The sequence below is a fragment of the Wolffia australiana genome, chromosome 20 (assembly GCF_029677425.1).
Source record: "Wolffia australiana isolate 7733 chromosome 20, ASM2967742v1".
Lineage (NCBI taxonomy): Eukaryota > Viridiplantae > Streptophyta > Magnoliopsida > Alismatales > Araceae > Wolffia > Wolffia australiana.
Genome location: NC_135854.1, coordinates 7125057 through 7139047, shown reverse-complemented (window position 1 = coordinate 7139047; position 13991 = coordinate 7125057). Strand labels below are relative to the sequence as shown.

At 40.7% G+C, this 13991-nt stretch overlaps 1 protein-coding gene across 1 annotated transcript; it reads right to left on the bottom strand.

Annotated features, from left to right (window-relative positions):
- Nucleotides 1-8992: 8992 nt before the first annotated feature.
- On the bottom strand, nucleotides 8993-11041 carry LOC144716055 (pentatricopeptide repeat-containing protein At4g08210-like). Its single transcript, XM_078591069.1, has one exon. The coding sequence runs from the start codon at nucleotides 11039-11041 to the stop codon at nucleotides 8993-8995; it is 2049 nt and encodes a 682-aa protein (XP_078447195.1).
- Between the last annotated feature and the right edge of the window lie 2950 nt (nucleotides 11042-13991).

Sequence of the window (13991 nt, the reverse complement as noted above, 5' to 3'; positions counted from 1 at the left end):
ATGAATAAACTTAATAGGTTAACCTCTTTTACCTACCCTCTCCCCTCCACTCTCCTCCTCCATACCCCTCTCCCCAGACCTTCTTATCATGTACCACAGAATTGATCCACCTGTGTATAGAGAAGCAGTATGTCCAAAAGATTTTACATTTTTTATTTTCTATATATGCATGAGAAAATTTCAAAATGAGTATGCTTTGACAGTATGATTTAGACAAATCATTGTTAGCGAATCTCTATTTATTATTTGTGTTGTTTTAGTTGAAGGAATATTTTTATATTGGTGAGTTAACTTGATTGATATCACCTCCTTCACCTCTTTATCTTCTTGCCCCTTGCCTACCAAGACTCCCTCAGGTCTACTATGTTTGGGTATTCTTAGGATTTGGTTGATATGGATTTTAGTAGACTTGTGGATGGGTTTCTCAACCCAATGAGAATATGGGTGAGTATACAAATCTCAAACGAACATATGGTTGAGGGTCATGTTTTTTGGGTTTCCAGGTCAGTATGTTTGATTTCAAAAATATATTCTAGTGAGTAGTCTCATTTGGTCACCTTTTGAATCATTACTCTAAATTCAAATCACCAAACCAATAGTTAAAATTTAACTATAATGTGTTGCATCATGATGTGTTGCATATATTTATTCAATAATGGTTCCCATTTCTTTAAAACTACCTAGTAATCCATGATGCATCATCAAGGGAATAAAAGGAGCCCATGATAGTTCTACTGTACTATATATTGCATTAGCTGCAATGACCTGCCCCATCTGATGACTATTAATAGAGGTGTTGGATATTATGTGACCGCCAAGTCAATCATACTTCCATTAATATCTAATTTTATTTAAATAGATATTTCATTATTTTTCTCGTGTGATGTTTTTTATGAAGTTCCTGTACGCTTAGACTGACTTGGTGAATTATGATGAGATAATAATACAAAAATCACTAATCGTCAGGTTGGTTATAAAAAAAATATGTTTCATTGGATACTCGAGATGGGCATTGAGTTGTACAAATATAATAAAAACATTTAATCCTATTTAGACAATATGTAAAGTTGATCGTGTTGTCATCAGTCTGAATACACTAAGGATAGAAGGTGGGTCCTTCTTAGAGAAAGAGTTCATTGAAGTGATCCGTATGAATCCCAAAATGGTATTATACCTAAATGTTCATGTCATGGTTCTATAGGTGGTCTATTGACTTAAGACACCAAGACATCTTGTGTATGGATGAATATGTTTAAGCTAATATGTACAAGTATCTAACCATGGGATTCAAACATGTCTCAACTTGCACATAGTATGAAGTACACAAAGATGATTGAGTGGCCTCGATAATAGAGGAGATTAGAGGAGAATGACTTGAGAAAGAAGATGCATCAAACCCTTGGCAAATGTAGTAGAGATTCTCAAATGATCCCCATTAGGCATCAATACTAATTAAACTAAGCATTAGGGTTTGACAACTAACCATTGCCTAAGCCATTGAAGAGCCTCGCACGATCAAAGGATTATATGTGTAAGGCTACCAATAATGGTAAAGGTTCCATGCCAAATTTCTAATACTATTGTGAATCTTCTATAGAAAGAGGTAGAGCTTGGAACCCCATGGGCTGAAAACTTGACCTATTGATTGGGTTAAATTGATCCTTTATCAATTATTCTATATGTCAGTATATTTAATTAATAATGTTGGTCAATAAATGTTGTTGGGCCATTAAAGTTATTACCTAGATTCATACATGGTCCTAGAGGTTACACACATAAGATTAAAAGATGTTGGTAGATATACTTCATTTATAAGGATTTTATGAAAATTTCTTAAATACATATTTATAAGGGGACACCAATTTTAGGTACCCATGTGATGGAGGCAAATTGCGTAATAAATTTGAATTGTCATTGTAAATTTAATTTGCTTACTATCAAACAAATTTGATAAATGTATAACTCACTCAACTGTATAGTTGGAGTGAGGTTGTCCCACAGGGACTGGCCTTTAGAGATAGTTTTAATAATTGAGTTTTTAGTCAATAGGTATAATAATAATACTAAAGGTAATAAGAATAAGAAGAAATAACTAGTGGTAAGTAGATAAAATAATAGGTGAATAAAAGACATACAGAGGAGAGAGTATCCTATATTATATGTATATATATTATATAGATACTAAGAATAATAAAGAACTAAGATATTGTATATTATAGTTAAGGATGAGAGTAATATAATTAGTGAATAAGTAGAAGGTACTTAATAAGAGTAATTAGTTTAATAAGAGTAAAGAACAAGACCAAGAAGAAGCTAGATGTATAAAGAAAAATTATTTAATTAAGAATAAATAGGTAAGCTAGAGAAGTATTTATATATACTAAGAAGATATATAGGGAGAGCATAAGTATCTAATTATCATATGATTAAGTATCTACAAAGATATAGAGATATTAAGGAAGGGAAAAGGGGATATTGGTAGTAATTAAACATTATTTATATTAATATAAGGTTGCCTATAGTGGTAGAAGGTAGCTTATAGAGGTATATTGTTCATTATATAGTTAACATATATTTAATATATTTTTATACATTTTTAAGATGTATTTTACAATCAATTTCTGAAGTAAAAGGTGATTTAGTCGAACACCTTAAAGGTGCTCGACCAAATTCCCAAAAGGAGGGTCGAAATAAGAGAGTCATTTAGTTATTATATAGATTTATTTGTACTGGAAAACAAAGATAACAGGATATTTCTGTCGAACACCTGTGAAGTGTCTGACAAAATGCCCGTGATAAGTCAGAGTAGAGTAGATGCATATTTTTTATAATGTAAAGAAGTATGAGCTTATGAAATCGTAACAATTATACAATGCACGTTGGATGTTTGATAAAATGCCTTGGAGAGGCTGCGATGAAGAAAACATGAAAAAAATCTTGATCAGTATCTAAATATGAATGAAGTTATGCATCCATATGGAAAGAAAATGTACAATTCAACCGTAGAGATTCATAAACATACCTAAATCACCCTAATTTTAAGAGGAGAGTGGCTGCGCTGATCTCCGCCGTCGAACTTTGGTTTAGGAGTTCCCTCGTTCTTCTCCTCTGTCCAGGCGCAAATACAGGGATGCTCTGGCTTCTCCTGATGCCGCCTGGAGCTTCTTGAGCTGGCAGGAGGTTATCACGACCCTCCTGCTACTCTCGACGCTGCCGGAAGGGATCCCCGCTTCTTTGAGGCTTGTGGTCGAAAGATGCATGATTTGGCCCCCTTTAATGGCTTGGGAGGGACCTCCCAAGCTGTTCGATGGAGGGAGGGCCCTGGGGGTCCTCCTAGGCCGTTGGATGGCCCAACGGTCCCCCCTTGGCTGCAAATGGCCTCCGACTGGCGGCGTTGACCAAGATTAATGGGCGGAATTGGACCAAACTGCCCCTGGCCATTTGATGGGGCTCATTTGGGTCCAACGCCTGCGATTAAATCGCAGCCATGGACCAAGATTAAACGGTGCACCCCGCTCCTGCCCTGTCAGTTGCCCACGGCAGTGCCTCGTCAGCCTTGCCTTCTTCTGATTCGTCTACTGAATGGTCCCACAATCTGCGTCATCCCTGGTAGCCAATAGGAATCTTGGAAAAAAGACAGAAAATATATTAAATAAGACTGCCATATATCACTGTCCGATCTTCTTAAAGACGATCGGACGGATGAGATCTTCTGTCTTTCAAAATAAGCCCTAAAAGACACCGGCTTCGGGCTGGGTTTGCTCGAAGCCCGGTATCAATTTACTTTTTGTTTTCTTTAGATCGCGGCCCAACCAATTGGTTGTTCAGTGGCTCGGTCCGCTGCAATTCTAAAATAGATAATGTGATTCAAATCCCATAATGGAAAGTTTTAAAAACGGAGACACTGTATAAATTTTGCTCACTCTTCTTCATTGAATTAAATCATTGTACCTCTCTTGTGTACTCAAACAAACTTATCTATTTGGGCCTGAATGGGACATTGTGTTTCTTGCTTCCTATGTTCCTTGCAAGGCTAGGGCTGGGCCTGTTTGCTGGGTGCTGCGCTGCCCTTTGCTAGCTGCGGGCGAGCTTGAGCGTCACACGGTCGCCTGCCTGTGGCATGCTTGGGTGCTAATCCACCTGGTTGGCACTGGCTGGCTCAATAAACCATTTATTATTATTATTAATTATTTTTTCATCATTATTAATTCTTCTTCTTCAATAATTTTCTCTATTTCTTTCTTCAACTTCAATATTGACTGTACCCCTGCAATTGCATAGATACCATACTAAATAGAACATTAGAACATTAACAATGCCTTAACTATATTCTTACTATGAAATTCTTGAGTATGTAGAATATGCATAAAAATGACATTAAAACACAATTTTAATCACTTACTCTATTTAGTGGATGAAATGAAAAATTCTTGTAAAATTTAATATAATACACATGAAATGATCCCAAAATGACCTTAAAAGTGTGTGTTTACATGCCACATTTTGGGTCTATCACCATGACATGCGTACCTATGTGTACCCATTTCTTCTTTCTTTTACTGTCATCATTCTACTAGAAGGCCTTGATGGTAAACACACCAACTAAATCTTCAAGAATACTTGGAAAAGAAGAGGAGATCAAACTGTACCTTGATCACATGGAGTATTCTAGAAGCCAAGTACATGAATGGCTTTAAGATGCTCTGCCAATGATCAAGTCAAGGGTGGAACAAGTTTTTGATAAAATAATATAAGTTTAGTTTGTTTTATATATGAATTATGAATTGATCAACTGTGCCACTGCATTCAAAAATGGTTTTTCAATCACAGTGCAAAGCTTGATAACCCAACGAGAGGAAATTTTACCCACATCAGCCAATACCATATACTGAAGTTGTAACACCTCATTACCCATCTTGAATCAATTTAAGATGTATGGTATGTGCTCAAATTATGGAGAAAATGGAGAATGAACTTTATGAGATGAGATTGTGACTTTACAGAGTAAATAATTCTCTCTCAGCTAGCTCAAGGTATAAATTAGACTTCAGCTAGAGGAAGACTTTCAAGTTTGGCATCCGACTTCCATCTTAAGTAACTAAAAATCTGAGAAATATCAACTATTTACAAGATAAACACCATGATGTGAAAATTTTTACATTGAGTTCAAAGAACTATATGCCATCTTAGGCTTGCGAAATGGAAAACTACTGAAAGACATACAGTGGTGGGGGTGAGAGAAGCAAACCACAATGAATACTAAGACAAGGACAGTGAGCCTCCAAAGGCTTTCTGGACTCTAGATGAAGTGAAACTTATAGACTTGAGACTAAGAACTAATCTAGAATAGGTGTACTAGGAAAATACCAGACTCCACATGTTCAAGTCGCATATGCCTTACTCTTGGGTTTTTTGGAAAGCCCAAAATCAAACTTCTGGAAGGCAATGACAAGCTGCTTTAAACCTCAAGCATGTTAAAATCACCATTCCATTGGCATATGCCATAAAGATTACATCATGATATGATAACTTCTTGAAGCGTATTTGCACTCCTCAACAAAAGAAAAAATATATTTTATTGAAAGGAAAAATATGTTATATATATATTTTATTATATCTCGACAAAGAGGAGGTACTCTTGATCTCCTATGGTTATTCATGAAATTGGGGGAATGATTATGATGTAATACGATCGAGTCGGCCCGTCACGTCACACCACAGGGTTTGAACTAGATGGAGACGTCAACAACATGATAATATGCATGCAAAGTTAATTTGTAAATCTCAACGAGAAAACATAGCGACCGACTGATCCGAGATGTGGTTCAGGCGGTGACATCGAGGAGTGTCAAGCCTTGTCCAGGCTCCCAATGATCCGTGAGCTCAGCTTGAGGGCCATGGGCGTGGGGGATGAGTTACCATCCAACAGCGTTCGTACCGTCGTAATCAACGAACTAGTCCAACACCGTCAAGAACGAACCTACTATAAGACGGTGGCTAATCCTGTGTGGCTAAGAACAGATCTCACAGGACAGAGGAGCAGTCATAGGCCAGTAGTAGAAGAGATAATGATACTGCAAAAATAAAAAGGGAAACGAATGTGACCTTGAGGGTCCGACGGGACCGTGCGGCGCCGGGCGTGCCCATCGGGCTATGTCGACGAAGTGTGGTCCAATTCAGCAGGGTGGAGCTTCCTGCCTGGAGAGGTGGGCACCGAGAGCAGTAGTATCGGCCGCCAATCAAGGTACTCGAGATAAGTTGCGTTCCATTCGTCATGGGAGGACCAGGACACCTTGGACGAGTGGTTTTTCAGCTGCCAAGGATCACAGTAGTGTGTATCGGGAGTGCAGTCGTCCGCTCACACAGACAGAGAATGCGATTCACGACATCCCAGTGTAAACAACTAACCACAAAGTCAAAAGCTGACCAACAGGCCGGTGAGAATACTAGGGTAGTCGGTATCACCAACTCAGAGAAGTCGGTGATCTCTTTTTCTCACGATAGACTGCGTAGGTGATCCGAAGAAGAGTCTGGGCGTTCAAAGTAACTAGGGAGGGGGCAGGAGCTAGCGTTCCCCGTGATCGGTCGATATTCAGTTATCCAGTGGAGCACGTGGACGTCCATGTCGCATGGAGTCAGCTATGCGTGGATTGCACGTCCCGCAGCAGTATGGGCCCGTCTTGACCTTTCCACTCAAAAGATTGGGAGTGACCAGGGCGCGCGCTCGTTTGACAAGAGGGATGATTGGGAGAGGCTGTCCTTTGTTCGCCATAAGATAATGGGGACTGCCGGCTTTGAGCGTTCGCGGTAACTAGTGGGTTGACGAGGGGTGGCGTCGTTATCAGCTGACAGTGCAACTCAGCCTCATCGTTGACAGAGAAAGTAAATAGAAAACTTTAGAGATGTCAGGGGAGGCAGTAGTCCCCACAACCGAAGTCTCAGCCCTTCGCGCAAGCGTCAGCGAATAGAGCCGGAGGAGGTTTGCTCCCGGGTCTACCCTTTTCCTTCTTACGGATAGTCAAAGAATGCTAGAAAGGCCTTCACCCTCACACTTTTAATGGAAGTTCACACCTCCGAAGAGGAAGGTGGAGGAGAGCAAGCGGGGGCACTAGGGTTTTGCTGTGACGGAAACCATTCAACGAGAACAAACATAACTATTCTTTTTTTCTTCTCAAAACAGGTCTGAGGCCATCAGTCGATGCCTCCCCTCTCTTTTATAGTGAATGAGAAGAGGGGGGGGGGGGGGGGGGGTGGAAGAAATTACGGGTACCCTAATGCTCCTTTAGGGGGGGGGGAGGGAAAAAAGCTTAGTAGGCTTCCCCACCTCTAAAGGGACCTTCAAGGGGAAAGAAGTCCTTCATGGCTTCTCCCTCCCTCAAAGGTGTAACAAAAAAAAGGTAAAAGAAAAGACACAAGCTCCGTCGGGGAAAGGCTCTACACATGAAGTGTGGCCTCCCCTGCAGTCTAGGATGACAAAATAAAATAATCGACGTGAGACAGACCCCGTAAAACCGTGAAGGGTCTCAGTAAGACAGTAAAACAACATGAAAACAAGAAAACAACATGACGCGGATGCAGTTTTCAAACCTGGTGGTGAAAGTTTGGATTCTTCACATCGGCTCGGCAATGAGGCTGATGATGAGTCGGGGCGTGTTCAACGGGATGGTCCTTCATCAGATTATCTCATTAAAAATTATTTCCCTAATGAACAATTATCTCCTATGGTTATTAACATTATCTCCAAATATTTTTTATGAGAAGATTTAGGGTAAGATAGATATGGATACTTATATCCTAGCTCCAATTAGCTGATGGGTTGGTGTGGTGGCATCGTAGAGTTATGGAACATACAAAAATGCTCAATGAGAAATATTTTTTCTCAGATGAGTTTACTATGCTAGGCATGAAAGCCAGTGAGGTCTTTGTCAAGATTCCTTCAAGCTATCATGCTATGATTGAGTTAAAAAGTCGAGGTATAACTTAAGGTTGGGGATAGGAATGTTAAGATAATATAATGATGGATCTAGTGCCTTTTTTGAAAACTAAGGTTACATAGTTATTCTAGAATATTTGGATTAGATGTTCAAGTTGAAAAAATGATGTAACTAGCTAAAGAAGCTGATATGGACTGTTACAATGTTTTGAGCATAACTCTTGATAATCATTGGCTAAAAATGAAGCGGCTGCCTTACATTTTGAAATACATATATCTAGGTTTGTATTTCACGAAACTTTTGATCGCTGCTTTGCATTTTGATCATTTCATCTCATTTGATTAAAATGCATGAGGGTCGACTGCTTGATGTAGTCAACTTTTATCATGAAGCGATGATCAAGTCTTTTGCGTTAATTCATTCAGAATGTCTGATATCTCTACCCTACTAGAATGAAATGATAACGTACACTGTTAAAATAGTAATAATATTTCATTTTCATATCATGTTTAAATATTTGGATATTATTGAATTACATTAATTCATAAGAGACATTTAAAATGTTAACAGTGATTGATATCACAAAAATATTTATACCAACATAATTTACACAGCATATATGATATGATTATATATATCATCTCTAACGGTTTGATTAGATTGACCATCCAGGTCAAATCTACCCAGTCAAATACACCAACCGGCTCAGTGAATCTGATCTCCAAACAAGCTCTTCCTACAAAGGCCATAAGTAAAAAAAATGAACTCAAGCATCTCACATTCTATCGGTAACATAAAAGCTTAAACAACATTACAAGTTACACAAAACAAAAAACCTGTAATATATCATACATGTGGGGTTTAAAGGGCCACTCAACGTGACTTGTTTTAGAAAAAAATAAATAAATAAAAATGGACACAATTCCAAACTCCCAAAAGAGGCGATTCATACTAGATTCTTAATTCAAAAAAAGAATAAAACTAATATGCAGGGCCTTTTTTCCAGTAAAAAAAACAATAATTTTGTAAATTGTATACACGATAGTTGAAAAGTCAATTCATGTTTTAATCTCAATCCAGCTGACTCCGGGCTCCTTGCGCGCGCCAGTTCTCCTGGCGGCCTCCCTCACCCGGGCCAGCTCGTCCCACCGGCCCAACCTCGCAAGCCCATTAGAGACAGTCACGTGATCCGACGTGGCACACCTCCCGTCCTGCCACGTGGAAAGCGCGCCGACCCCACCAACCAAAACATCCGACGTGGCATCGTCTTCAACCTCCAGCACGCGGCAGGCATCTCTCGCGCGACCGGCGCGGCAGAGAATGTCCGCCATCTGGTGGTGGTGCTCCGCCGCCGCCGCCGCCCCCGCCGCCGCGCCGAAGATCGCGCAAGCCTCGCGGAGCAGCCCGCCATGGCGGCAGGCGGCGAGCGCCCCCGTGATGGTCCTCCCGTTCATCTCTACCCCGGCCTCCTCCATCTCCCGCAGAAACCCTAGCGCTTCCCTCGACCTCCCGTTCACCGCGCATCCGCCGATCACCGCCGTCCACGCCGCCGTCTCCGCGCAATCCGCCGCCCTGAACACGGCGATCGCGGCGTCCACGTCGCCGCTTTTGGCGTACATGTCCACCAGCGACGTCGCCGTGGCTTCCTCCCCCGCGAACCCTAGCTTCACGCAGCCGCAATGGAGCTGCCTCCCTCCTTCCAGATCCGCCGCGGCCGCGCAGGAACTGAGCAATCTCGACAGGATGAACTCGTCCGGCGAAGCCGGTTCCTCGAATTGGGATTTCTCCTTCATCATCTTCTTCAAGATCGCAAACCCTAGCTCGTTCGATCCCTGCTCCACCGCCGCCTCGATCAAAGCTCCCCAAGCGATGGCGTCTCTGCACGGAATCCGATCGAACGCCGCCACCGCCGCTTCCAGACCGTCGGATCTCGCGTAGATTTTCACCACCGCCGTCGCCGTCGCCGGATCTGCCAGAAGCCCGCTCGCGACGATCAATCCGTGGATCTGCCTCCCTGATCTTCCATCTCGCGTCCCCGCGCAGGCCATGGCGGCGGCGGAGAGAGTGTGCTCGTCGAGGACGAAGCCTCTCCGATGAAGCCGTGAAACCAGGCGGAGCCCGGAGCTCGAGTGCCCGTTCAGAACGAGCCCGGAGACCATGGCGTTGGCGATCGCCAAGGAATCCTTCAGATCCGCAAATTCTTCAAAACATTTCTCAGCTTCTTCGATCCCGACGCAGGCGGAGTACATGAAGATCAGAGACGATCCGCAGAACGAAGATCGGATCCCGGATTTGATCATTCGGCCGTGGACCTGCCTCCCTGTTCTCGCATCGCCCAAACCGCAGCAGACCTTGAGAACGCAAGGGAAGGTGAATTGATCGATCGAGAACCCCCGCCTGTTCATCGATTGAAACCACTCCAGCGCCTTGAAATTCATCCCCTTCTTCGCAAACCCGGAGATGATCGCGTTGAAGGAGACGGCGTCGGGCCTCGCGATGTCGAAGAAGACCGCCTCCGCTTCTCTCGTTCGATCGCTGCTGAAGTAGCCGCTGATCAAAACATTGTAAGAAGAAATCTCGGGCGAAGGAATCTCGTCGAACAGTGTCCGGGCTTCGCGGAAGAGCTTGCAACTGAGGTAGAGGGAGAGAAGAGAGTTGAGCAATGGCGCGTCGGAGAGGAGGAGGTTGAGAGGAAGGAGATGGGCGTGGAGCTGGCGGCCGAGCCGGAGGTCTCCGGCCATGGCGGCGGCTTTCAAGGCGGCGGAGAAGGTGAAGGGGTTGGGAGTGGAAGAGGAGAGCATGGAGGAGAAGGCGCGAAGAGCTTTGAAAGGGTTGCCGCTGGCGTTGTGGATGGCTATGGAGCTCGTCCAGGAGGCGACGTTTCTGTGAGGCATTTCGTCGAACAGGGCCTGCGCGTTTGAGAAGGAGCCGAGGTCGCCGTACATGGCGATGAGAGCATTGCAGAGGAAGGTGTTGTTGAAAAGGAGGCCTTTCTTGGAGAGAAGGCCGTGGAGAGCGCCGCCGCGATCGGCGGCGCGGCACCGGCCGCAGCGGCGGAGCGCGCCGGCGACGGCGGCCAGGTCGCCGAGAGCCGGCCAGAGCTCCATCGACAGGGCAGAGAGAGCATCGCTCCGAGAAAAAGGCAGAAGAGGAGGAAGACGACCATGGGAAGTTGTTTCAGTATTTTTTGAAGAACAGGCAATTAATTTGATAAATATTTATGATTAAAATAATGCGATGGCATATAGTTCGAGTGTTCAGTATTTATTTTACCTGTTCAATTGAGTGGATTAGAGGTTACAGCTCAAACTGTAGTCTTTTTTTGATTTCCGCTTATCTAACCTAAAAACACATGAGCACATTATGATTTATTGTGGGCACATTATGTAAGAATCCGGAACATTTTTGCAAGGTGTACGTCAAAATTAGTACCTTGGTGAAGGTGTACCTTTTGATGCCTCAAGCTATGTTTTGGTCAAATATTGATGCAGCCTTTGGTCAATTATGTTATTCAACATTTGACATAACTTTCTTATGAGTTGTGCTAAAATACTAGTATCTCAGAGATGACCTACGTGAAAATAAAATATTATATCCTCTTTTAATATGACATGGCATTCATGATAAGTATTAACATTCTGTAAGGGGAAAAAAGGGCTATGAGAACAATTTTTCAAGTACTCTATCATATGGACCTAGGTGCAAAAAAGTTGCATTTTTGAACATCTTTAACATGTATTGATAGTAGTTGGCCTGAACTAATTTGTTGAACTATACCAGTTAGCTCACATGCCATTTCCATCGCTATTTTTTTATTCATATTCAACCTAAATAGTATATTTAAATTATTTTTTTCTCTGTAATATTTTTCCTCTCTTTTCCTTGAAATAAATATATCGTCCATTATCCCTTTAAAGCGAACATCCATTGATGAACTTCTTATTGTCTTTCAATCTTGTAGAAATATCTGGCATTTCAAGAATAGCGATATAAGATGATTAAAACTTATTTACTCACAATAGTTATGATCGTCTTTCCTATATGTTGGGTGCAGGCATTGTGAATAATATTAAGGATCATAGGAGCCATTCAGAAGTTCCCCATACTAGGTTTTTATGTAGTTCTGCAAAAACCAAAATGAAATTAAAAGAAAAAAATCATTCAATAAGGCACTGAAACACTATTATGTTGGCTCAGTTGCTCCTCTTACTGAAACACTTTTCTAGTGGAGAGATTTTTATCATTTGGATTCAACACTATGTTATACATTTCTGTACCTGTTTGTCTCTATTTCCGAGGGTTCTATTCTGTTCCTTACTTGCATGTAATTTTTTACTCATCATTCTTATCTTTCCTAGAAACTTGGTGGTGTTTTTTAATATCATATAATAAACTAAGGGTAAAACAAATGACAAGGATGAAAAACCACAGTCAAGAAGAACCACTAAAGGAGGTACAATACAAATATCGGGGTTATTTTGAAGTATAAAAGTTATAATAAAATAAACCGAGAAACCAAAGAGGAAGTATGAAATAAGTATACTGGAATTATCTCTCGCATCTCTTACCCTACAGCTCTATGCATTGATATTTATCTCAGTATTTATGAATTTCTTGCCCTAAAAATTAGCTCTACTAAATGTGCTATGGCTCACTTCAATCGTAACAAATTTCTTCAAATCTAAGTCATATCACTCATTCTCTCTTTCAAATCAATTCAATCAAACTATATCTTTATTATGTCAAAATTACCAATTAGCTTCGATACTATTATTATAAATCTATTTTAACCTCACAATATATGTATATATAGAAAATATCAGTGTACTTAATATAACATTTTGTCTCAAATTATTGGTAGCATATTTCCCTCTCTATATATATTATGTTTCTCAATCTATCAATCTCATTTGAGATTATATCTCTATCTCTTTCAGTATATCAATATCTCAATTTTCTCAATATTTGTCAATCAAAAGTCATCCTCATCTGTGACAATATAGTTTTACTGTGAACTCAATGCATAAAGGACATTTATATCCAAAAAAGTGTCAATTAATGAATTTCCTAAAAATCCTAGATATTTTTGATAAAATTTTGTTTTCTTAGAAGGCCATAAATAAAAATCAGAGAAAATTTCCGTAATCATTGCTTGCCTCGAAGGCATAAAGGGTTAAGATAATTCAAAAGCGTAATGAAATAGGCGGATGTCAGACATCACCTCAGTCTCTGTTTGACCTTCTATTATCGTGTTAAAAAATACATTTTCCACATCTGAAATAAGATATATCACCAAATGATAAATAAGAAATATATCACTTGGAATAGAAGAGGTAATGGTTTCTCACTATTTTCTGGTTGCATGGAATTTCATTTTGTTTATTTTGATTCATGGATAATAGAGAAAGACTAAATATGACAATGAAATTCATTCAACCTTCCAGAATAATATTTAATTATTGGACTTTTTATTGATAGATTTTTAGTTTTTTCATTTTATTTTTAACCCATGCCATGACAAGTTAATTTCTGGTTCTGAACATATGTAACCCATAACTACACATCAAATATTAAATATGAGGTCAAAATTGTTGGAATGTGTCAAACCCCAGCCTGGTACCACATGATTGAGGGGTTGACCAAGAAATTACTTCTATTTCAGTTATTAGGCAACATGATAGTGCCTAGTTTCTAGGATCTTGGGGGCCACTAAGGTCTTAATTTTGAACCAATTTGAAGGCCATTTTTCTTCTTATTTTGTCAAAATTATTACATATTTGTTCAAAACTTATTCTAGAAAATCGAGTCTCTCGCTCTTTATATAAATATATCTCTCTATATACATCTTTTATCTCTTTCTATCTCTCGCAACTAGAGCAAAATGTGCTTGCTTAATGGTGACAATTCGGCGGTGTGATGAACCTGATGATGATGAATTGGTTATTCTTCTTGCACTTATTTGTTGATACTCGTTATCTGACGTAGGACGACTACGGGGTAGACGAGGAAGGGCAGAACGACTGGGTATATGGGTAAGGGTAGGATGGATGTGTGAGG